This window comes from Macrobrachium nipponense, chromosome 1 (genome assembly GCF_015104395.2).
Source record: "Macrobrachium nipponense isolate FS-2020 chromosome 1, ASM1510439v2, whole genome shotgun sequence".
In the NCBI taxonomy this organism is placed as follows: domain Eukaryota; kingdom Metazoa; phylum Arthropoda; class Malacostraca; order Decapoda; family Palaemonidae; genus Macrobrachium; species Macrobrachium nipponense.
Genome location: NC_087200.1, coordinates 138,358,634 through 138,384,408, shown reverse-complemented (window position 1 = coordinate 138,384,408; position 25,775 = coordinate 138,358,634). Strand labels below are relative to the sequence as shown.

At 35.8% G+C, this 25,775-nt stretch overlaps 1 protein-coding gene across 1 annotated transcript in view; it reads left to right on the top strand.

Annotated features, from left to right (window-relative positions):
* Positions 1–25,775, top strand: part of LOC135219682 (2-oxoglutarate dehydrogenase-like, mitochondrial) — a 446,325-nt gene that overhangs the window by 212,323 nt on the left and 208,227 nt on the right. The window contains 5 exon segments of the mRNA XM_064256630.1: positions 409–541; positions 20,904–20,991; positions 24,126–24,188; positions 24,190–24,273; positions 24,384–24,563. Of these exon segments, the coding sequence (XP_064112700.1) occupies positions 409–541; positions 20,904–20,991; positions 24,126–24,188; positions 24,190–24,273; positions 24,384–24,563 (548 nt within the window).

Genomic DNA, 25,775 nt, shown 5'->3' with positions numbered 1-25,775 from the left:
CACAAAATAGCTGAGATAGTAATCATAATACTGGTAATAGCAGTAATAATATTGGCAAGAAAAAAAATGCATTGAGAGTTATAACAGTTAGTGCACAGATTATATAACTTAAATTTCAACTAAACACTGTGAGACTACTCTCACAGTCAAAGTCTGGCAAAGTTCCAAGACTACAGCATGGTCATTTTTACGCTTAAACCTTCATTATTTTCACAAATTGAAGCAAAGTCTCACATGAGGAAGAAAGGTTGAATCAGTACTACCCCCGAAAAAAAGGATTTTGGTCATATGGCATGAGTGTACCTTCATATGGTGGACACCTCAGTTATGGTGATATACTCTGTAATTTTCTTTTTTGTATGATTCTATTGTTTGGTGTAACCTTACTAATGATATATTGTTTTATAGGTGTTGAATTCATGTTTATAAACTCCCTGGAGCAATGTAATTGGATTCGACAGAAATTTGAAACTCCAGGTGTTATGCATATGGAGCCTCAGGAGAAGAGACTTCTCTTGGCACGTTTGACAAGATCCCATGGGTAAGTGGAACCTTGTTGAGCTCATTTTTGATTTTGTTATGGTGGAAGGATCGTTAACCTGATTTCCCCCTTTCACACTTTTAATTTAAAAGATATGTGTTCTTTCATAGATATCCTTCAGCTTGAGCTGTGTAACAGAAACATGGTGGTTAACTGATGATAAAGGGGGTTAGTTGGTCACTGACCAACATCAGCCACTCTTTCTTTGACTGTCATACAATGTGTACATGCTTTCACGTCTCTCCATGTGATCATTCAACTGGAAGAGTAACTTGCCAACTTGTTTCTTTACATTTTTGTTAGATTTTTGTGACTGTGTACTTTTGTTAATTTTTTCATTGTATACTGTTTGGTAGTATTTTGCTTTTATTGGCCATGTTATTCTTTCATTATATAGAAGAAACATGACCAATGCCGGTGTGAGGTCATTTTATGAAAAACTGGCTTTGCTCAGGTTAGTATAGTTGATTAATGTGTTGAGTGCTCTGTCTCCTTGACTTCGAATTTGTATGGCAAATAGTTTGTTTATTGGGGGTGCCCTTTTCCAGGAAAAAGATTTGTACAAATATTTTAGGATATCTCCAAATAGCAGGCATAGAAACCAATTAGATCACATGGTCAGGAACCAAGAGAGAAATAGAATACAAGAATATAGGATGTATAGATGAGCAGATGTTGGTGGTAATCTCATAATTACTGTCACACAAAAGATGAAATATGAATAACCCATGACAAAAAATTTGATGTAGTTGGGTGTAATACATTTAAGCATCTGGAAGATGAACAGCAAGAGGCTTTTGCCATAGAATGTCAAAATAGATTTGCAGTTTTAGAAACCATATCTGAGGAGGAGAACAGAAAATCAACAAGGGTTGATTTACTATCAAGAATGCATATCAGGCTTCTGGAAAAAGAGTTCCTGGGGTATAAGGTAACTTGACAGAAAACTTGGATATTGGATGAGACCCAGGATACAATAATAAGGGGACCAAAACAATATTTAAATAAAGTTCATGGAAGTGATGAATGTAGACTAGAACTTGCTAAGTAGTACTCAGGTCAAGATCATGAAGTTAAAAGAAATGGAATTATTATTGAAATATCCATATGTGAAATGAGAGAGGACAATTCTTGCCAAAAGATGCAATGGGCCATTAATAACATCAAAAGAAGGGAATGCAGGGCAGAACATCACATGGATGTGGTATGTTAGAAAGTCATAGTTCAAAGGAAGTTGCTTAAAGATGTGGGGTCAGTCTGGGTAACAATGAAATATTGAAGATTGAGATGATTTCAGTATACGAGGTGATAATACAGTTTTTCAAAAAAGAAGTTATGTGGCAATATCAGGACAAGGCATAAAAGAGTAAGAAGACATTTTGTCTAATATTTTAAGGGGAAATTATAACTTAGAAATGTTAATGATGACTATGAACGAGATTGCAATGACACACACGACTACATTGTTTTAAATGCTAAAACAATATATGTAAGTTTTTCTGTGAATATATGTACAGTTGTAACTTGTTTGTCGAATGTTTCTTATGTCGAGCATTCTGTTTTTTGCATGAAATTTTCGAGAAAATTTTATATTGTTTGTCAAAAAAATGCTCCTACTTCAAACTGACTGATTATTTTGTTTATACTACTTGTATTCGATGGCCTACTGTCTCCTACAAAAAAAAAAACTGTATTAATGTGTTTTTCATTTACAATATATAGTTTAATGATAACCATATATGACAAGATAAGTAAAAGAATAAAGAATTTCAATATAAAATTTAGCATAAAAGATGTACAAAATCGTATGTCACCGTGGTGACGTCATGCGCAGCTGACGTGTGACTGAACGAGGGAGCATTGATATGTTGAGGAGAGAAGAAAAGTGAGTTGAAATATTACTGTATGTATGTAAAAGCAATATTTCACAATAAATTTAACATAATGATTTAAAAAAGAAAAAAAATCAAATGCAAAACAGTAATAAAAAAAAAAAGTACTTGAGCCAGTGTTTGGTGCTCTGAGTGAGATGAGAGGGAAGGAGAGGGAAGACAGAGGTCTGCTTCCTACTGACTTATCAGCTTGGCTGGGATGATTATTTGCCGTTTCTTTCACTTATACTTGATTTGCCCAAATCACTTCTTTTTGTTATGGTAAAATACCTATTTAGTGACAAAATGCCTAATGAAATGAATAAATGAACATTTAACATCACTACATATTAGCTTAATGGAAAACACTTGTTAGCGTATGGAAGATGGAGAGGAGGGGAGAGGGAGGAGGAGAGGTTATTGTTTGGAAGGGGAATCTCCCTCCAGAAGGACTTCAGGTATCTAGGAACAGCTTGAGAGTTACTGGACCCCTGTCGCACAACAAAACTGTCAGACATTTGTTTCTGGCATTTCTTTAAACTTTACCTAAAGTTAAACAGTATTGTCATTAAACATGTTGGAGACATGAATTGCAACTTCTTTTTGGGATGATAATTCTCCACTAAATTTTTTTACATCATTCCACTTTCCTAACATGTCCTTTCTCAAATTCTATAGTGTTTCTCGCCTTTTTTTTTTTTTTTTTACAGAAGGGCTAGCACTTGAAATTTTCTTTGGCCCCATGATGGCTTATTAGCAGTTGTACTCAAATAAAGAATCACAAAAACAACAAACACAAAAGCAGAATGGGTCACGAAAGAATATGGACTATTTTGTTTGGGCACTCAATATAGGACCCAGTCACGAGCTGGGGCTGGGATGGACCGTTTCCAATTATGAAAAGAGAGGCGTACGAAAACTGAGGTTTGACTGTATTTTAAATTCTATTTGCCAACAGTAAGTTGATGTATTATGGCATAATTAATCTTTTTCATGCATCTAAGATCCAAGTGTAAACATGTCAACAATCATTCTCTCTCTCTCTCTCTCTCTCTCTCTCTCTCTCTCTCTCTCTCTCTCTCTCTCTCTCTCTCTCTCTCTCTCTCTCTCTCTCTCTCTCTCAATTCCTTTGATTATCTTGTAAAATGTGAGTAAAATTGATTTTTTTTTTATCAACCTTTGCCTGCTGGCAACCATTTCAGTTTTTCAAAGGGCTCCCATCTCTCCTCCCTCAATTCCCCAGCCGGCCATGCGCCATTATCACCAAATAGTTTGTAAACTGCGCACGGAAACCAAATTTTTCTAAATGTTTACGTCATATAACTTACTGTTTTATTGCTTTACACTTAATTTAACTTTTGAACACATTAATATTTAATAGAAAAGTGTGAAAGGGGGGAATTTTTGGATTGGCTGGAACAAATTACAGGCGGTCCCCGGGTTACGACAGGGGTTCCGTTCTTAAGACGCGTCGTAACCCGAAAATCGTCGTAAGCCGGAACGACGTTCTTGAAAACATGTCTACAGGGAAAATTTCACTACCAATTTGCAATTTTTCTTAGGGCCGTATCTCTAAAATTATCACTAATTTACTTTTTTCATGTGCAACACTGTGTATTCACAAATTACTGTATATTTTCATTAAAATACAAAGAGAGAGAGAGACGCGAGAGAAGAGAGAAGAGAGAGATTGAGACGAGAGAGAGAGAGAGAGAGAGAGAGAGAGAGAGAGAGAGAGAAGAAATAACTCCTTAGGTTTCAATAGATTAAAATGAACGTCTTTAGGCACTTTTTCCCCCTCCCATAAATACATATATTTCTCCAGAGAAGAGAGAAAGAGAGGACTGTGCAATTATGTTTGTCTGTCTATCAATTCTTTGCTGAGAGCGAGAGAGATAAAAGGAAGAAATAGAAACACCAAATGTATGACAAGTATCTTGTGGAGAGAGAGAGATGAGAGAGAGAGAGACGAGAGAGAGAGGAGAGAGAAGAGAGAGAGAGAGGAGAAGAAGAGAGAGAGAAGAGAGAGAGAGAGAGTTGTTTAAAAGAGAGAAATGGAATGATTATTGTATTTAAAATACTCAGATATGAATTTTGTACTTATAGTATTATTATTGGAAAATATTAATGATAAACTTATTACATACACGTCCATGAAAATGATCTCATCTCAGTAAAAAGAAGAGAGAGAGTGAGAGAGAGGAGAAGAGAGAGAGAGAGAGAGAGAGAGAGAAGATTTACAATAAAAACCATTAATTCGTTGACCATTGTATGGCATTGTTAAGCTTGAGTGTCACTCGAGTTGAGGTGGGGAAATTGATACAGAAAAAGACAAAGGGAAGAAGTTTTCTTTTGAAACTTATTTAGTCATATTATTACTATTTCTATTATATTTCTATTATTATTATTATTATTTTATTATTATTATTATTATTATTATTATTTGAAAATATAATAAACACGTGCATCTACCATAAAAATTCTCTCATCTCAGTAAGAAAGAGGAATTATCCTTACAAGTGAAATGGAAAGGTCATTTTTATCTCTTTAAAATACGACCATTATGAATTTTGTAATTAAAGTTTTATTATTATTATTATTATTATTGTTATTATTTTTATTAAAAGTAATGGCTACTTCAGCAGCGTACACTTGTAGAGATTCTTCTCTATTTTGCGAATAGCGGCTTTTTCAGTGCTACTTAAACAGGCTAGTAGAGTGCCTATAGAGGTCATGGTAAAATCAGGGTCAAAATAGGTGTATATATTTGAATTTTACAGATAAACTATGATACCATAGTCATCAAAGTCATTAACGATTTTCTCTCTCTCTCTCTCTCTCTCTCTTAAAGCGAGCTTTCGTCTGGAGCTGCAGACATCCTCGGGCTGGAGCTGAGGGTGGGACTGATCTTGGTGCCCTGGTGTCCGTCCTCCTTATATCTGTGGCGACAGCAGGGGGTCTGCCCCATGCTTGTCTCCTATTGGCTGGTGGCGGTGAGTCTTGGTTTTCAGGCGGCTGCAGGATATGCTGCAACGCAACCATCGGCCTTGAAGAAAGTGGCTTGAGACCTGGCTCAGGCAGCCAATGAAAACAAGAACTCACCGCCACCAGCCAATAGGAGACAAGCATGGGGCAGACCCCTGCTGTCAGCCACAGATATAAGGAGGACGGACACCGCACCAAGATCAGTCCACCCTCAGCTTCCCAGCCCGAGGATGTCTGGCAGCTCCAGACGAAAGCTCGCTTTAAGAGAGAGAGAGAGAGAGAGAGAGAGAGAGAGAGAAAATCTTTAATGACTTTGATGACTATGGTTATCATAGTTTATCTGTAAAATTCAAATATATACACCTATTTTGACCCTGTATTTTACCATGACCTCCCTATAGGCGCTCTACTAGCCTGTTTAAGTAGCACTGAAAAAGCCGCTATTCGCAAAATAGAGAAGAATCTCTACAAGTGTACGCTGCTGAAGTAGCCATTACTTTTAATAAAGTATGCTTGACGACGAGGGTCTGCTTCCTAAGTACACTATTATTATTATTATTATTATTATTATTAAATAACTGAAAATTATCAATAAACATTTTACATACTAGTACCAAAAAATTCTTTCATCTCGGTAAAAGAGAGAGAGAGAGAGAGAGAGAGAGAGAAGAGAGAGAGAGAGAGAGAGAGACCAGAGAAGAGAGAGAGAGAGAGAGAGTTTATCTCTCTTTGTTTATAACGCTTCCAGTGAAAGAGAGAGGGAGGGCGTTACACTATGACTCATTATTATCTTGTGTGGCAAAAGAGAGAGAGAAAGAGAGAGGGAGTTAACCTTAAATAAAAAAGTAACATGGATAGATTAGTACGTATTGTATTTCTTTAAAATACTATCACATATGAATTTTGTAATTACAGTTATTATTATTATTATTATTATTGTTATTATTATTATTATTATTATTATTATTATTATTTTTTTTTTTTTTTTTTTTTTTTTTTTTTTTTTTTTCTTTTTTTTTTTGCTCTATCACAGTCCTCCAATTCGACTGGGTGGTATTTTATAGTGTGGGGTTCCGGGTTGCATCCTGCCTCCTTAGGAGTCCATCACTCTTCTTACTATGTGTGCCGTTTCTAGGATCACACTCTTCTGCATGAGTCCTGGAGCTACTTCAGCCTCTAGTTTTTTCTAGATTCCTTTTCAGGGATCTGGGATCGTGCCTAGTGCTCCTATGATTATGGGTACGATTTCCACTGGCATATCCCATATCCTTCTTATTTCTATTTTCAGATCTTGATACTTATCCATCCCTCTCTTTCTCTTCAACTCTGGTGTCCCATGGTATTGCGACATCAATGAGTGATACTTTCTTCTTGACCTTCTCAATCAACGTCACGTCTGGTCTGTTTGCACGTATCACCCTATCCGTTCTGATACCATAGTCCCAGAGGATCTTTGCCTGATCGTTTTCTATCACTCCTTCAGGTTGGTGCTCGTACCACTTATTACTGCAAGGTAGCTGATGTTTCTTGCACAGGCTCCAGTGGAGGGCTTTTGCTACTGAATCATGCCTCTTTTTGTACTGGTTCTGTGCAAGTGCCGGGCATTCACTTGCTATGTGATTTATTGTTTCACTTTTCGTATTGCACTTCCTACATATGGGAGAGATGTTATTTCCGTCTATCGTACTTTGAACATATCTGGTTCTTAGGGCCTGATCTTGTGCCGCTGTTATCATTCCTTCAGTTTCCTTCTTTAGCTCTCCCCTCTGTAGCCATTGCCAATTGTCATCGCTGGCTAGTTCTTTAGTCTGTCTCATGTATTGTCCGTGCATTGGTTTGTTGTGCCAGTCCTCTGTTCTTTCTGTCTTTCTCCTGTCTCTGTATATTTCTGGGTCTTCGTCTGCTTTTATTAGTCCTTCTTCCCATGCACTCTTTAGCCACTCGTCTTCACTGGTTTTCAGATATTGCCCCAGTGCTCTGTTTTCGATGTTAACGCAGTCCTCTATACTTAGTAGTCCTTCTCCCTCCTTCCTTTCGTGTTATGTATAGTCTGTCCGTATTTGCTCTTGGGTGTAGTGCTTTGTGTATTGTCATATGTTCCTGGTTTTTCTGATCTATGCTGCGGAGTTCTGCCTTCGTCCATTCCACTATTCCTGCGCTGTATCTTTTTTATTATTATTATTATTATTATTATTATTATTATTATTATTATTATTATTATTATTATTATTTGAAAGTATTAAAAAACAAATAGTACAAGTACATAAAAAATCTCGAGTCTCTGTAAATGAGAGAGAGAGAAGAGAGAGAGAGAGAGAGAGAGAGAGAGAGAGAGAGAGAGAGAGAGAGAGAGAGAGAGAGAGAGAGAGGGGGGGGGGGGGGGAAATGTCAGACCACTGATTGCAACACTGCAGCTCTCCCCCAGCTCTTCTTTTAGCTGTCACAGAACATGATTTTATATCTGACAGGTTTTAGTACCTGAAAGGTTACAGAGAAGACTGGGATTTCCTTCATTCTTCGATAATTTTTTAAATATAAGATAAAATCTTACTAATTCACTATGGTATTTTCTTTAATGAATTGATATTATTGCTGTATAAATAATATTAATATTTGAAAATAGTAAATCATTTATTATCACTACTAACATACATCTTTGTAGTAGAGAGAGAGAGAGAGAGAGAGAATTATAGTGATTATTTTCTTGGAAAATACAAAGAGAGAGAGAGAGAGAGAGAAACTGTGCTAAACTATAAAGGATTCTTATCTTATCATAATATGTGTTTTTTAAAAGCGTCGTAAACTCGGAGCGTCGGAAGTGTCAGCGTCATAACCTCGGAACAAGCGTCGCAACCCAGGGCGGATTTTTCAATGAATATTTAAGAAAAAGCGTCGTAACCTCGGAACGTCGTAACCTCGGAACGTCGTAACCTCGGAACGTCGTAAGCCGGACCCGTCGTAACCCGGGGACCGCCTGTATCTTGATTCTCTTTATTTCTTATGGGGATATTTGTTTCATATTTTGAACAAATTGTATTTGGATCAACTTTCTGGAACAGATTAAGTTCAGAGTCTGAGGTACTACTGTATATTATAAAATTTTTTAGTTCTTCATGACCCAGCTTATTTTTCACTTTATGCTATTAGTCATCCCCCGCTTGAGATTCGCGGACTCACCTGTTTGCAGATCTTTCTGTGGAACCTATCTAAAAATTATTCACTGGAGGCTCGCTCATTTGGGGGTTTTTCCAACAATAAATATTCACTAATTAGTGTACAGTGGTACCTCGAGATACGAAATTAATCCGTTCCAAGGTGGCCTTCGTATCATGAGTTTTTTGTATCTTGAACCGCATTTTACATGTAAAATGACTAATCCGTTCCAAGCCCTCCAAAAACACCCCAGTAAATTTCATATTAAAGCTAAATTGACCTATAAACAATGAAATACTACAACAATTTAGACCATTTAATACCTAACTTAATACGTACTAGCAGTACTAATATGTATGTAACTGTAAATAAAGTGTATTAGTGTACATGGTATACAAGAAATACTGTATGTATGTAGTAAAATGTGGAAGCTTACCCTTCGAGTGAGGCTATCTCCGAAAGTGGCGATAGAGGAGGACAAATGGCTGATACGTACACTTAACTTTACGAGACATAAAAAAAATGTCAGGAAAACATAAACTAAACTTTACAAAACACATTAACAAAACTGTAACACTTAACTTTACAAAAAACTTAAAAATTAAAATTTTTTTGTCTTTTTTATTTTTTTTTATTTTTACATTTATTTTTTTTACTTTTTATACTTTACGTTTTTTTTTTTATACAAAATTTCAACTTCTTCACCACTATCAACTTTCTGTTTTTTCGTAGTATCACTTGGTTCTTCCATTTTGCTTACTCCTACTGCCTGCTTTTGACAATGTTCCTTAAAAGACTCAAGCAAATGTCATCGAACTGTGCAAGCATACGACCTGTGTAAGCTTTTTCGGGGTGTCTTTTCTACGAATGATTGCACCTTATGAAAAGCAGCTAGAGCATCCTTAATTTCTGCCGTTGTCATAGAGTCGTCGTCCTCCTCCTCACTGCTGCTAGAGAACTCTTCTTGAACGACATTATGTTGCATGGCCTCCAACTCCTTCAGGTCATCTGTCGCTAGCTCCTCTTGGTGCTCCTCGAGAAGGCCATTGATGTCGTCCTCGTTGACGACCAGCCTCATGGACTTCCTGAGTGCAACGATCTTGTCAAGATCTGGTTGCGAAACAGTTTCAGGATCGTCAACTGTTCCTGAATCTGCAGCACCAGCTTCGCCCACGCCGAATCCCTCGAAGTCTCAGGGAGAGGGAGATATGGCATCAGGCCAGTTTCCTCCACGAGGAATTCAAGGTTTGCCTCGAAGCCTCCTGCCAAGCTTGGTCGATGAGTCGGATGCATATTACGATATCGAAATGCTCCTTCCAAATTTCACGCAATGTGAGGTTTGTGGCATCGGTGATGTTGAAACATCTCTTGAAAAGATGTTTCGTATACAGCTTCTTGAAGTTCGATATCACTTGCTGTTCCATGGGCTGGAGGAGAGGGGTGGTGTTAGGCGGAAGATAAAGAACCTTGATAAACGAATACTCCGCTAGGATATCTTCCTCGGGCCAGGAGGGTGAGCAGGGGCATTGTCCAACACCAGCAGACATTTCAGAGGGAGGCGCTTCTCTTCCAAGAATTTCTTCACTGTTGGGCCGATACACAGATTTACCCATTCGGTGAAGAAAAGTCTCGTTACCCAGGCTTTCGCATTAACCCTCCACATCACTGGAAGCTTCTCCTTAAGCACTTTGTGGGCCTTGAAGGCTCGAGGAGTCTCCGAATGATACACAAGTAGGGGCTTCACCTTGTAATCCCCACTGGGGTTCGAACAAAGTGCGAGCGTAAGCTTGTCTTTTATAGGCTTATGCCCGGGTAGCTTCTTCTCTTTCTGCGTAATGTATGTCCGACGAGGCATTTTTTTCCAAAAAAGGCCATTCTCATCTCAGTTGAAGACTTGCTGAGAACTGTAGCCTTCATTGAGAGTCATCTCATTGAACGTCTTAATAAAGGCTTTGGCCGCTTTTGTCTCTGAGCTGGCAGCCTCCCCATGCTGCACCACTGAATGGATGTCGGTCCGTTTATGGAATTTTTCGAACCACCCATGAGAAGTTTGAACTCTGGGGTTGGCGTCGATGTCCCTTCTCCTCCGTCGTCTTCAGCCTGGGCAATCAAATCAACGAAAATAGCGCTGGCCTTGTGGCAGATTGCCATCTCTGTTATCATATCGCCAGCGATTTTTTTCTTTTATCCAGACAAGAAGCAGCCTTTCCATTTCATCGTGCACGTGGCTCCTCTTGCTGGACAAAATAGTGACGCCCTTGGAAGGTGTAGCTGCTTTGATGACATCCTTCTGCTTAAGGATGGTGCCTATTGTTGACGGATTTCGGCTGTATTCCTTGGCGATCACACTCAATCGCATACCAGCTTCATACTTTGTATTATCTCCATCTTCGTCTCCAAAGAGAGCATCCTCCTCTTTCTGTGAACTTCAACGTTCTTGGGACCCATGACTACGTATATACTGTACGTAATTATGTTATGTAGTATACGTATGTAGTAAAATTCTCACACAACACGATAAAGTATACTACAACGAAATCACTAGCGAATTTACGTTAATAAATGAAATCGCATAGAACGAATGAATTCCATGTGCTTACGATACCGATGATGCTGCGAAGTGGCTGAAAGAGCACGCTGCTACGTAGATGCATCATGGGATTATGGGAGAGATGCTGACCAATAGGAGAGAAGGATCTTATGGCGGTGACTAGCATCAGGAACCAATGGGAGAGCGGGTGGATGATGGCGAGTCTACTCAGTTGGCGGCACATGAGTTTTGAAATTGTTATCGGTGGTCTGGGCGAATCTCAGACTTTACAGCAACAACCTTTCGTATTTTGAACAATATTCGTATGTAGAGCCGCAAAAATTCTTCGTATTTGCTTTTGTATCTCGATTTTTTCGTAAGTTGAGCCTTTCGTATCTCGAGGTACCACTGTATTTTGATGTTATTTTCATGACTACATTTTTATGGTACAAAAATAATTTACTAATTTTCAAATATTGATACTGTAGTAAATAATTTAATGAGATTGAATTATAAAAATAATAATTCTCTCTCTCTCTCTCTCTCTCTCTCTCTCTCTCTCTCTCTCTCTCTCTCTCTCTCTCTCTCTCTCTCTCTCTCTCTCTCTCTCTCTCACTGAGATGCATGTTTTTGGTATGATAATGATTTACTAATTTTCAAATATTGATATTAATGTAAACAGCAATAATATCAATTCATGAAACAAAATACTACAGTGAATTAGTAACATTTTAGTGATTAATTAATAGTAAATACGTAATGTAAAATTTTAAAGGAATACATATCATCCTTCATCTTTTTGCCAGAGACTTGGAAAGAGGGGGAGGGGGAGCCTGTCACAAATGTCAAGAAACCTGACAGCAAGGCTGGAGGAGTTTTGCCATCTTAGTGGGTTTCAAATAAATGCTGCCAACTTGGCAGGCAAAGGGTATACTGAAAAATCTCTCTCTCTCTCTCTCTCTCTCTCTCTCTCTCTCTCTCTCTCTCTCAGAGGAAAGGTCTCTTTAAGCATTTGGTATTAACACAGGCACACTGTTTATGTGTGTGTGTTCATAGTATAGTTTAAAAATGCTAGTAAAGACAAAAAACAAATGTACATTATTCTCTCTCTCTCTCTCTCTCTCTCTCTCTCTCTCTCTCTCTCTCTCTTCTCTCTCTCTCTCTCTCTCTCTCTCTCTCTCTCTCTCTCGGATTGATGATAATTTAAACAGTTTATCACAGAAAAAAAGTAATTGCAATTTAATCTTAAAATTGACAGGGCTAACCAAGCATTAGACAATTCAAACAGACTAAGAAATGAGGAACAGTCCTACACATTGCTAAGAATGATTTTAGAAATCAGTTTAATAAGAATAAAGGCAACAGTAAAGATATGTGGCAGGTATTTGAAAACATGACTCCTGGTTTCAGAAACAGTGATAATAATTAAACTTTCGATGATCCTCTCAAGGAGGCAGAGGATTATAATCAGTATTTTGCTACTGTAGAAGAGGCAGCTTTTCAAAAATCACAAGAGGGTATAGAGAATGAAAAAGCATATGAAGAGAGAGTAAATAGTAATTATCAGTCTTAACCAAATATCCCCAATTTTCGACCTCAACCTGTGGATGTTCACAGAGTTGTTTTAGTATTCAAAGAGTTATTTGAAATACATTTGCATGGTTCAGATGGCATTCCATACAAGTATGTAAAAGTTTCTCTTCCTGTTTTGATATTTTATATTACAGTTATCATTAATACATCCATTGTTACCAGTCTGTTCCCAAAACTTTGGAAACACCCTCATGTCATTCCTTTGTTTAAAAGTGGCAACGTCGAAGAAGTGGGGAATTATCGTCCCATTTCATTGCTCCCAATTCTGTCAAAACTCTTATTGCCAGCCGTCTTATATTCTTTTTGGAGAATAATAAATTGTTGGCCATAGCCAGAATGGTTTTAGAGCTCAGTTATGAACTGAATCAGAACTTATGAAAGTTAATGTGAAAACATCGACAGCCAAAAGATATTACTTCTAATATTCAACCTTTCCAAGGCCTTCAGTAGTGAATCAAACCCAATACTCATACACAAATATAAACAACTGCATATTGATAAGTTTTGGTTTAAAGACTACTTAACAGACCGAGTTTAGTCAGTAAGAATTGATTCAGTTTTGTCATCTCCAGGGAGCATAGGGTATGGCGTGCCAAAGGGCTCAATCTTAGGGCCTATACTGTTTTTGACCTATATTAACAACATGGCAAAAGTACAGAGTAAATATTCAATTCATTATGCCGATGATTCTCAGAAATATTAATGAATTTGAAGTTTTACTAAATTAAGCTGAAGTTGCTCTAAAAGAAGCAAATTAATATTTTTGATTGCATGCTTACATGTTTAATGTGAAAAAAACCCAGTGCATATTTATAGGATCACGCCAGTTAATAACTAGATTACCTTCAAATGTAACAATATTTTTTGATGAGACACCTATCAAGCCATCTCAAACAGTAAAGAACCTAGGCGTCCTTATGGATCAATATATGTTATTTGATCACCACATCAGTCACATAAAAAAAGTAAATAGCATATTATTATTTCTAAACCGCATAAAAGAGAGGTTAGATAAGACATTTCCCTTAACAATAGTAGAGTCGTTGGCCTTGAGTGTAATCAGCTACTGCATCAGAATCTGGGGAATGAAAACTAAAGAGCAAACAGACTGGGTTCAGAAAGCTCAAAGTTTCATACCTAAAATAGCTTATGATGGGGCTAGAAAATATGATTATGTGATAATGTGACACTAATTTTGAAGAGTTAGAATGGATGAATATTGAAACTAAAATAACTTTTGACTTTTGTTTGTTTACTTATAAAATTTGCAATATTTAATTACCAACTGGCTTTTTGAATTCCCCACTGTGGTTGCTGTACAAGTAACCTACTTGTCAGTCGAATGACATGGGAGCTAAATCAATATTGATGAAGGGGCCAAGGGTCTGGAATAACATTTCAACTAATATTATGAATTTCACCTTCAATCAAGCTTTTCAGAAAGAAATTGAAATCATATTTCCTTGAAAATCAATTATAGTAAGGGAAATAAGTGGCTTGCCTTCCTCCTGAGTTTTTAGTATTGGTCGGTAGTTTTGGCTTGCAGTTTTATTGTGTGGTACCTTTGTCAAGTGTGTGATGTTGTTTAGTAAGCGTGTTGGTATTTTAGGCCAGCCTTAATTGGTGATCTGAACTACTGAAGATAAAGCTAGTTTGGTGTCAGGTCGCAATGTCAAGTTGTAATATCCTGTAAGTTTTCACATTGTTTTTGCTTTTAACAGTCATCTCATTCTTGGTTTTGTTTTAATACTTAGATCATTCAGTGTTGTAGATATGTGTTTACACAGTTATAGGTTTCATTAACTTATTACTTCATAACTCCAATATAAGTGGACTTATGTATTCAAATTTTTTAGATTTTGAGTTCTGGTTAAATGTACTCTAAAGAAGGACGAGCAATGTGTGGTTAACTTGATGAGATGTTCTAAGAAGTAACAGGTTGTCAGTAATTGAATCATTTTGTATTTCTCATTACTGTATGTTGTAAATTTTGGCTTTTATCGTACTAATCACATGTAATAACACTAGGATATAAGTAAACAACTAATTGTCATTTACCAGTCCTATTTGGCATGCATTGTTTACTAGTGCTCTTTTAACATTCGTTTCACTTGCATCTTCACTACTGTGCTTAAGGGGGCCGGCCAGCTAATGCCATTTTTTAAGGACAGGACTTTGATATTCATACCACTTAATAAGGTGTCTTGGGACATCTCCAAACCGCATATGATTTTTGCCTCTGACCTTCGGTTTTGTGACGCCAGGGCTATTTATCCCGAAAATAACCTTTTTTCAAATTCTGTCTCCTCCCTTGATATTTAATATTAAGACCAAAGATTACTACCATATATAGACCTGATGTAGACCTCCAATCAAATGAGGAGTTTTTTTTCTGAACGTAATTTTTTTGCTAAATATGAATTTTTCATTATGATAAAAAAATAAATCCTATAAATCAGGAAAAATAATTTGTAAAAAAAAAGATGAAACAAAAATTGGAAAAAAGGGCTTAATTTGATTGTTCTATAATGTCTTTCTGAGTTATATACCAAATTCCAATGTTATAGCTTTAAAGCTAAGTGAGAAGATAGATTTTGAAGGTCAATAAGTATAGTTTTGAGATACGGGCGTTCAAAGTTTTTCCTTCGTATTTTTATAAAGACAGGTTGATAAATAATGATTATTATGAATGTATATTTCTTTTTTGTGTATTAGTAAACCAAAACTATGTTATTTATCATAATTTAATCATAAATGATGACCCTTTGCTCATATATCGTAGCCTGGGGCACTGCGTCAGGCAAGACGGGGCACTTCTTCCTACGCATCTCTCTCTCTCTCTCCTTCACTAACTCGGCTTATTACAGCGAATTTTCTTCTTCTGTATGTTAGCGAGGGGTTTTCCTTGTCGTTTCCTCTTTGGCATGTTGAAATTCTTGCCGAAACAAAGATAAACAGACGTAAAAGCAAGAGAATGTCAGAGGTGAAACTCAAATGTGTACTCTCTTTTTACAAAGTCAATGTTAATAAATCATGATTATTATGAATTTCATATTCCTTTTTGTGTATTAATAAACCAAAACTATGTTATTTATCATAAATGAAGATCCCTTTGCTCAAAGACCATAGCTTAGGGCACAGCACGACGTGTGCGTCAGGTAAGATGGGGGGCGTTCCTTACTACGCACCCCTCCCTCCCTCTCTCTCTCTTAACTACGCTAATATCGCGTATATTATGATATTCTGTAATCATATTAGACTGAATTTTCTTCGTCTGTATGTTGTTAGCGAGATGTTTTGCTTGTCTTTTCTTCATTGGCATGATGAAATTCTTGCCGAAACAAAGATAAACATACATAAAAGCAACCAAATGTCAGAGGTGAAACTCGAACTTGTAGACTACTTGGGGTTTGTGCTCGCACTGAATCGTGGTTGAACTTTGTAGCTGACTGACTTCCTTTCTGCGACTCATGGAATCTCTACAAATGCCATTGCTCTTAATTTCTTTTGAGAATAATTCTCAAAATTTACGATAACAGAAGAAATATTGCATTTTCTTGTACGGATCAATGTTTTTGGCTTTTTGAGTTACGTTTACTAATTACCCTGTAAAGTATCTTTTAAATAATTTACCTATACATAATTAGTTGGATGTTGGCAATACTGTTGCATCTGTTTTCAGTATTGTGTGGAAATCTTAAGTGAGAGGGTGTACTTGGTTTTTTTTTGCCTTTCATTCAAAACTTTTTGGCTATATATTTATCATATGTAATTCATACTTACACATATAGTAAATGAATGTTCTTCCTTTCATATAAAGTTGGAAAAATCATCTTATGTAGATATGTTCACCTACAGTATACTTCCAAAATTTGGTCCTTAAAAGAAAAATCATCTTATGTAGATATGTTCACCTACAGTATACTTCCAAAATTTGGTCCTTAAAAAAGGACCGTGGGCACGTGAACACCATTATTTCCATTTTCTCTGATAAGGTTACTAGAGAATATGTTAACTGTGTACATTTCCTTTTTTTCATAGGAAACTTATTCATTATGAGTATAGTGGAGAAATGTAACAAGAGAAATATATAAATATTTTTCCATTTTCATCTATTATATTTCTGTTTTCAGTTTCTCCTCAATGACTTTCAAACTCTCGGTAAAATCATTCTATTCCGTTCGTGATGCAGTGAATTTTGCTGAAGAAAATTACTTGTGTAATGATGAGATCTTCATAGATATGGTTAAAATCCCTCCTCCAGTAAATGAACTTACAGGTGATGAAGACTTTGATGATGAAATTTTAGATGATGCTAACAGAGATCCAAACATCATACTGAAAGATGTACCAGGAACTGTTGAACTTCATCGATGCAATGATGAACGAGAAATTAGTCAACCAATAAGAAAAAGAAAGAAATGCTCTGATTTGTCTTGGAAAAAAAGTAAACCTGATTTCTCAAAATTCACGTCTCCAACAGCTAATGGGTCAAACAAAAAATTGAAGTCTATAAAAAATAACCTACATGGCAAAACCCCAATTGAAATATTTTAACATTTTTTTAGCAACGAAATACTAAATGAGATTTGCAGAGAATCTGTTACCTACTCCACAGAAAAATGTTCTTGAATTCAGTCTGTCAATAAATTGTTTTAAGAATTTCTTTGGAATCCTATTTTTTTCAGGAAACCACAGACTACCCAGTGAACGCCACTATTGGAGTTTAGATGAAGACCTTGAAACTCAGATAGTTCGGAAAACAATGCCAAGAAACTGATTTTTAAGTATTAAAAGGTATCTTAATTTTGTTAACAATGAAAATGCAGACAAATGCAAAGTAGACAAAGGATTTAAAATTAGACCTTTAGCTAGTGCTTTGAATGAGAAGTTCAAGCAGTTTGGAATGTTCTCTAAAGAGTTATCCATCGATGAGCAGATCGTAAGGCATTATGGAAGAGGCAAGCCTATAAGATTTGGCTTCAAACAATGGATGCTCTGCTGTGGAACAAGTGGTTACTGTTTTCTTATGGATTTGTATCAAGGGAAGCAAATAGATTCTACTCTTATTGCCAAAAATACTGACTGCCTAGGTACAAAAGTGGTGTTATCCATGGTTAGTCATTTTGAGAGCACGTATGATCATGAGATTTACGTAGATAATTTTTTCTCAAGCTATGACCTATTTGTGCAACTGAAAAACTTGGGAATGAGAATCATGGGCACAATCTGTTCAAATAGAACATGCAGATGTCCTCTGAAGGAGGATAAAGAACTGAAAAAAGAAGTTCGTGGGTCCTATGACTATCGATTTGAAGACAAACAAGAACACTTCTTTTTGAAGTGGCATGACAACAGTATTTTCACAATTGGCAGTAATCATCAATCTGTTGCTCCTATATGGAGCGTGAAGAGATGGTCAACAAGTTGCAAAAAGGACATTCTTGTTCCACAGCCATTTCTCATTTCCTAGTAAAATAAATTTATGGGAGGAGTGGATCACTTAGACTGGCTTGTTAAGAAGTATCAAGTTTCTATTAAATCCAAAAAGTGGTATTTCAGTTTATTCACTAACTTCCTTCATGTTGTTATGATCAATTCGTAGATTGTATATACCATGCTAATGAAAATAAGGTTACTATGACATTACTGGATTTTAGGAGGTCAGTAACTAGATCTCTTTTGCACATCTCATCAGATTCTGATCCTAAAACATCTGGACGGCCAAAGGTATTTTCTTTTAAAGTATTACCAGACATCAGATTCTCTTCAAATGGTCATGTTCTTGATCGAACAGAGGGAGGAAAACAGAGAAAATGTGCCAATTGCAAGAAAAGGGTTCCCAAACACTGCCTGAAATGTGATGTGGGTCTTCATATTGGAGAGTATTTCAACAAATGGGATACAAAGTAAACTATCTTATTTAGATAAGTAAATGAAACAGAGGTATTTTAAGTTTTTTTATCTTAGCTTATATCGTTTTACCAGCTATAAGTTTGATTCAGGATTTCTGCTTCATAGACCTGAGTTGTACTCAGAGTGTCCATGGTCCTTAAAAAAGGACCAAAATTAAAATTGACTTTTTTAATGAAATATGGCAGTAAAAATTATTTTACATATTTAATATGTATGTAATAATGATGTAAAAATAATATTTTTTTAATAAAAACTCTGAGAAAAAAATTTGGGATTTAAGGGGTTTAATGTTTTATTAAGTCTCAGTTTACATAAAAACGCCTAAGAGAATAGCTGAGAAATTATAGACTAGTCTGTCTAACGTTGGTCGTTTGTAAGATTTTTGAGTCCATAATTGCAGATCAAATTGTGGATAACATTGATAGAAACAACTTGTTGTTAAACAGCCAGCAATGTTTCAGACAAAAAAACAGATCCTGCCTATCAAACCTCTTGAAGTTTTTACATTACATGCTTGATATTTACATACAACAGTAGTAGAGCAATAGATATACTCTACTTAGATTTCCAAAAGACCTTTGACAGAGTTCCACACAAGAAACAAGAAATAGCAGACTGGATTGAAGACAGGCTAACTTATAGATAACAGAAAGTTGTAATATAAATGGTGAAGAATCAGAATTGGCAGATGTGACAAGTGGAGTTCCTTGTTTTTTTATTCACATTGATGTAGGCTTAACTAGCAGGATAGCCAAATTTGCAGATGACACCAAACTAGGCGTAAATGCAGTGACACCAAACTAGTCGTAAATGCAGCAGACCCAGATACAGTGGAAAGTTTAAGAAATGGTTTAAAGAAAATAGGGGAATGGTAAAAAAGATGGCAAATGACTTTCAACTTGAATAAGTGTAAAGTGTTACAAGTAGAGACAAACCCCTCACCAGCTACATGCTACTTGGGAATGACATAGTCTAGAACAAGAAGAAGACCTTCGAGTCATTACTACCAAGGACTTAAAATCCACAATACAGTGCATAAAAGCTGAAAAGAAGGCACAGAAACTAGTTGGATACATAAAGAGGCAGTTCAAGTATAAGAAACAAGGAAGCAGTGCTGCAGCTCTACACATCATTTGTCAAACCTCAGCTTGAGTATGCAGTACAGTTTTGGTCACCAACCCTAAGAAAGGACAAATAGATTAGAAGTACAAGCAAGAGCCACAAGGTTAATACCATCCATCAGGCAAATAGGTTGCCAAAGACAGCTAGAGAGCCTGAAGATTGCAAGGGCAACTTATAGAAACATTCAAAATACTGAAAGACATAATAAAAGTAGACAGTAACCTATTTACGTTAACGAAAACCATAAAAGAAATAATGGATGGAAATTAGAACTGAAGAGATACAACACATCCCATTGCGGGAACTTCTTTACATACAAGATATGTGACACAGGGAATAAACTGCCACCAGAAGTTGTAAACAGCAACAGTGTGGAAGAATTTAAAAGAAAGCTAGACAAAATCATTAGGACACGTTGAATGAACAGTAAAACATGCTACAAAAGATAAGTGAGCACACGATGTCTCTTTGGATGGACTTATAAATCTTTAGACATCCTAATCCTTGTAACAACAACAAAAACAATAATAATAATAATAATAATAATAACAACAACAGCAATAACATAATTATTTATAATTAAAAATGCATATGAAAATATCCTTTCCCTTATCTTTTGTTTTTGACAGCAAGAGAAGCTTGAAGCCAGAGCTGTCAAATATGTCAAGTTAATGTGACAGGTAGGGGAGTGTTGCCGATTTGCAGGCCAGTGATTTCTCTCTCTCTCTCTCTCTCTCTCTCTCTCTCTCTCTCTCTCTCTCTCTCCCCCCCCACCCCCCCCCTCACTCTCTGCTCTTCTCAAGATATGTATATCATAGTGGTAACTCACTCTCTCTTTTGGCTGGAAGTGTTAAAAGTACATATGTATCTAGCTTTAAGGGTATTGATGTTTAAGATGACTGAAATATTAATAATATAGTCTCAAAGATTAATACGCACAGTAATAAGATAATAATTTAAGGTAAATTTGATGTAGGATGTTGTTTAAGGTATACATTTGGTATTTGAGCTTTCAAGATAGGCAGTTATAAGCATTTTAGAGGGATTCTAAGCATTCATGGATCTTGACTATTCACAGGGGAGTCTGGTACACATTCCCCACAAATATGGGGGTCTACTGTACTTTACTCAGAGATTCTCCAGCACCAGCTGTAGTTGTGAAATTAAATAGTTTTTTCTTTTCCTTGTATAGGTTTGAGGCTTTCTTGGCAAGAAAGTTTTCATCTGAAAAGCGCTTTGGTCTTGAGGGATGTGAAATTCTAATTCCTGCAATGAAACAGGTAAGAAGTTTCTTTGTTCTTAAAGAAAAAGATCACCTAGTTTCTTGAGTCATTCCTCATGTTTGATTATATACATATATTATTACTTATATAGGTTTTTCCCATATTTATATCTCTGAATGTTTTAAGAGGCCTTAGGTTTTGGCAGGGCTTGAGAAGTGAAGTGAATCAAGATTCTGTCCCTCATAATTGAAACTACATGTGGAGGATTACAGTTGCAGATTTAACCAGATTTGTTATGAGATGGAAGATCACTGCCGCATTATACAGACAGTTCACTAATGACCGTGTTCCATTCCTGTGACTAGACTGATAAACAAATAGTTTGACAAGCGGAAAGCTACCCATTACTAATATTTCAAACATACTGTACTGGTACTGCATCTGTCAACCATCTGTAGCTGTCTTTGACCATTTATAACATTTTCAGTATTTGATAAATGTCTATCATACAATAGTGTAATATATTGTTTACTTTATAAACAGAATATGTCATGCATAGGAAATCATCTGTAATGTCCATTGCTTTGGTTGGCATACTGTAGATATACGGGTAAATGTTTTCACTTTTTCTGAAAAAAGAAAAGGCTGAAAGGCACTCCATTCCTTTCACTGTACCTCCATTCATATTCTTCCATCAGACTTTCCACTCTCTCTAACAGTTGTTTCATAGTGCAGTTGCGAGGCTTTCCTCCTGTCACACCTTTCAAACCTTATCAGTTTCCAATCCAGTGCTGAATGACCTCATAGGTCCCAGCACTTGGCCTTTAACATAAATTCTATACAGTAGTCTGCTCATCAAAAATGATTAAAATAAAGTACCAAAAAATTAGTTATAAAAAAGCCCTTCATGTCAATGTTTGGTGTTGAATTCTTGATAATGTGGTAGTAGTTGTATGTGTCATCATATGAGTATCAGATTTATCAGACAAGGAAAAGGAAGGGCATGGAGGAGGGAAAGAGGTCTCATATGTGTAGCATTCAAGTAGAATACTATTAGCATGGTCTGTGTTGTCATTTTCTTTTTATTCACAGATATCAGTATTGCATTGTAAAAGTTTACTGATTTGCTTTTTCACTTTCATGAACTGTTCAGCATTTGGATCCATACATTGTAGTTATTATAACTGTAGTCACAAAATTAAATCTTTGTAAGTTACCTATTCTTTGACATATCCACTAATTTTTCAGTAACCACTTCATCATCTAAATTAAACGTATTGGTAAGATCAGTAATTTTATTTAGAACTGCATCATATTCATCCATGTTTCGTATGTTTGGCATACACTTTTTTGCTGTATAACATTATTTACAGAAACTACTTACTTGATAACATACTTATTTAACAACTATGGATTTACAACCAGCTCTTTTTGCAAAAACTGTAGCAGTAACAGAAACTGATTAAGTAACCCTTCCGGACTTTTGGAAATATTGCATTTTACACTGCATGAAGAACATTAACATTGGAGGCAGTAACAAAAAAGTGTATACAAAGCATACAGGAAATGCCTGAAAAGCCTGCAACTTTACTGTTGTTTCCATTCTTTTTGAGTGCAGTCAGTATTATGGTCATTAGTAAGAATGTAAGTTTGACTTATTTTGGTGTATATATTACAGTGTTTTATTTTAATGGTAAAACAGATTATTCACTGAGGTTATATTATGCCTTTATGCCTTAGAAAAATTGATGTGTTCTTTGCATTTCTACCATATGTAAGTCATCTGCCAGTTTAAGGGAATGGTTGCAAGGCTCCAAAATATAATTCTTTAATTTTTTGTGAAATCAAATCCATAAACTCAAAATTTGCAAAATTCCTGTCAACAGATTAGAAGTGTAAGTTGATGGGAAGGAAAATGGGTATTGATATTTAAACAATGTACAGTGATCCCCCTGTATTCGCGAGGGATGCGTACCAGACCCCTCCGTGAATAGTTAGAACCCGCGAATGCTTATAACCCCTATAAAAATGCTAAAAACAGCCTGTTTTTTTAGTTAAAACTCAAAAAAAAACCACTCAAAATTTTTATACTTGATTTTTTAATGGTTTTATCACAAAAAGTGCATTTTATGATGAAATTGATAAAAAAAAACCCAGGAATTTGTGGATATTTCTCATAGAAAAATACAGCGAATGTGCGAATTTTCCGTGAATAATGCGGGGAAACGTTCCCATGAGAAATCCGCAAATCCGGAGAACGCGAATAGGGGGGTCCACTGTATAGGCATTTTAGAGTTTTTGAAAATAATAACACTAGGAGAATATGTATTAGGTATAAGATAGCATGATGATATTTAATGATTATAAAATAGAGGTAACAAATGTTCAGTAGGTAAATAAAAGGACTTTGAACAATTGGAGGTATTGGGTAAGGAATTTTCTTTTATTTACAATCTTCAACAATTGCAAGACATTTCATTAAGTGGACCTCTTGAAACTTTATTTGGTAGGCCAACACATTCCTGAATCAGAGCTTTGAGGGAGTTGGGGATTGGTCGGTATGTTATGCCTTAGAGAGCAAGAGAGGCATAGTTAGAGAAATTTGGTAGAGGCTCTTTGTATCACACAGTATTGGAGGGAGGTGTTAGTTAATTAAGGTGATGTAATTTTTATTTAAAACAAACCCTTTGGGCCATCATATAACATTGATTTGGTGTTCTGGCAAAACTTACTGTATTTATTGATAGTAGCAAAAATATTCCTAGCACTTAATGCATGGAAGGTTGTACTTTGTTAAATTTGCCCATTATGCCAAAAAAAATATGTGTATTTTAACTTTATGGGCATATTTGAGAAATTCTGTGTTTTGACTTGAACCTTTGTGAACCTAATATTATCATAAGTTCTGGGTATGAAAGGCTTTGCAGCATCCTGTACACCCCAGGTACACTGATCTCTGCATTTTACCCTTAAATTTCTGTCTCTGTTCGTCCAACATCTTAAACTTTGCCTAGCTCCAGTTTTTACCTCATTTAAAAAAAATCTTTTTTTGGCAATTCGTATGAGAGTCAAGAAATTACTTTGGGTATTTGTAAGATTCTAGTGCATAAGAACACAGTTGCATAAAATAAGTCAGTTTATATTTGTCATCTAAAGTAGCAGTGAAGTTACTATTATATGTTTGTCAACAGGTAATAGATCGATCTACTTCCCTGGGCGTAGAGAGTTTTGTTATGGGAATGCCACACAGAGGCCAGACTTAATGTGCTGTCAAATGTGTGTCGGAAGCCACTGGAACACATATTCACACAGTTTATTGGTCTAGATACTGGTGATGAGGTAATTACTTAGTTACATTTTATTGATGATATTTTAATTGATGGTAGTATAAATTTTTCTTTTAAGATAAGATGAATTTGAAGCTTTGATTCCTTATTTTATGTTTGTAGGGATCAGGTGACGTTAAGTACCATTTAGGAACATATCAAGAACGACTTAATCGAGTAACGAACAAGAATATTCGCCTGGCTATTGTAGCCAACCCTTCACATCTTGAAGCCTGCAACCCAGTTGTTCAGGGAAAAACACGAGCCGAGCAGTTTTATCATGGTGATTCTGAGGGAAATAAGGTAAGATATTAAAAAATGGAAATCTTTTAAATTACAAGTGATGTCATTATTTATAGGACATATAAGTAGAAAAACCACTTTAATAAGATGATTAATAAAGAGCACACTTTCTTATGTAACTAGTGAAAGAGCTGTAATGAACTTATGTAGAAAGCTTCATCACAATAAATGTTCATATACAATGAAAGAAGAAATTGAATTAGAAGTAAAACTGAATATAGACAATAATAAATAAGTTACAGTTTACTGGAATATATGAATTGAATAAATAAAATTTGCACATTTTATTGATGCGATTAATTTTTGGGGTAGTAAAAGAGATAACATAGACCTTGCTGGGATATAACATGAAAGGCATTAGGTTCAGGATGGGATAACAGGTTTTTCTTGTATTGAATATCAGCCGTAAATATGTATGGGTCGAGTAAAGCAAGCTTTGGCAACATTCACAGGTAAGAATTAAGTGATTGAATACTATTAGTATTGATGTGTCTTTAGAGGTAGTAAGCAGTGGGTAGCTGTATACCGAGTGAAATCATTAAGTGTGTAATACAGTGGATGACCCAGGTATTTTACTTGTGCATTATAATGACTTGGAATGTGACTAGCTACTTTGAAAGAGTTAGCATAATGGATAAGGTTGTGTACAAGCTCTCAATAGGTAGGAAGTGAAATGAAATTAGTGATAAAGTATTACAGAAACCATCCTATGTGTGGCATATGATGTCCATCCAGTGGCCAACTTTGTGGAGCAGTGAATCTAACAATAATTAGATGGTCGAATTATAGCATTTGTCATGAAAAATAATACGTACATCATAGTAGTTTTATGTTATTTTAACATGGGATGCAGTTTTTTGACATAGCTGCATAATGTCATTCAGTCCATATGTTTGTAGAGTGCAGAGCTTTGTATAATTAAATTTAAAACATTTAATGATGGCTGATTTTAGCCTGAAAAGAATAGCATGTTTTGGACAAGCAAAGAAATTTTATCCAATAACATCAGATTTTAAGAAAGTTTGTCATTCTGCCATTTTTTTAAGGATACATCTTTCTGGGTTACCCATCAATAGCCTAGAGATGTGGTAATGTGTCCTAACTGAATTACTTAATAATTCTGGTATGAATGCATTGCTGTTAGGATCAGGTTGCTAAGCACTACATGAATGGCTACATAGTCATTGATGTAATTATTGAAATTAGACAAAA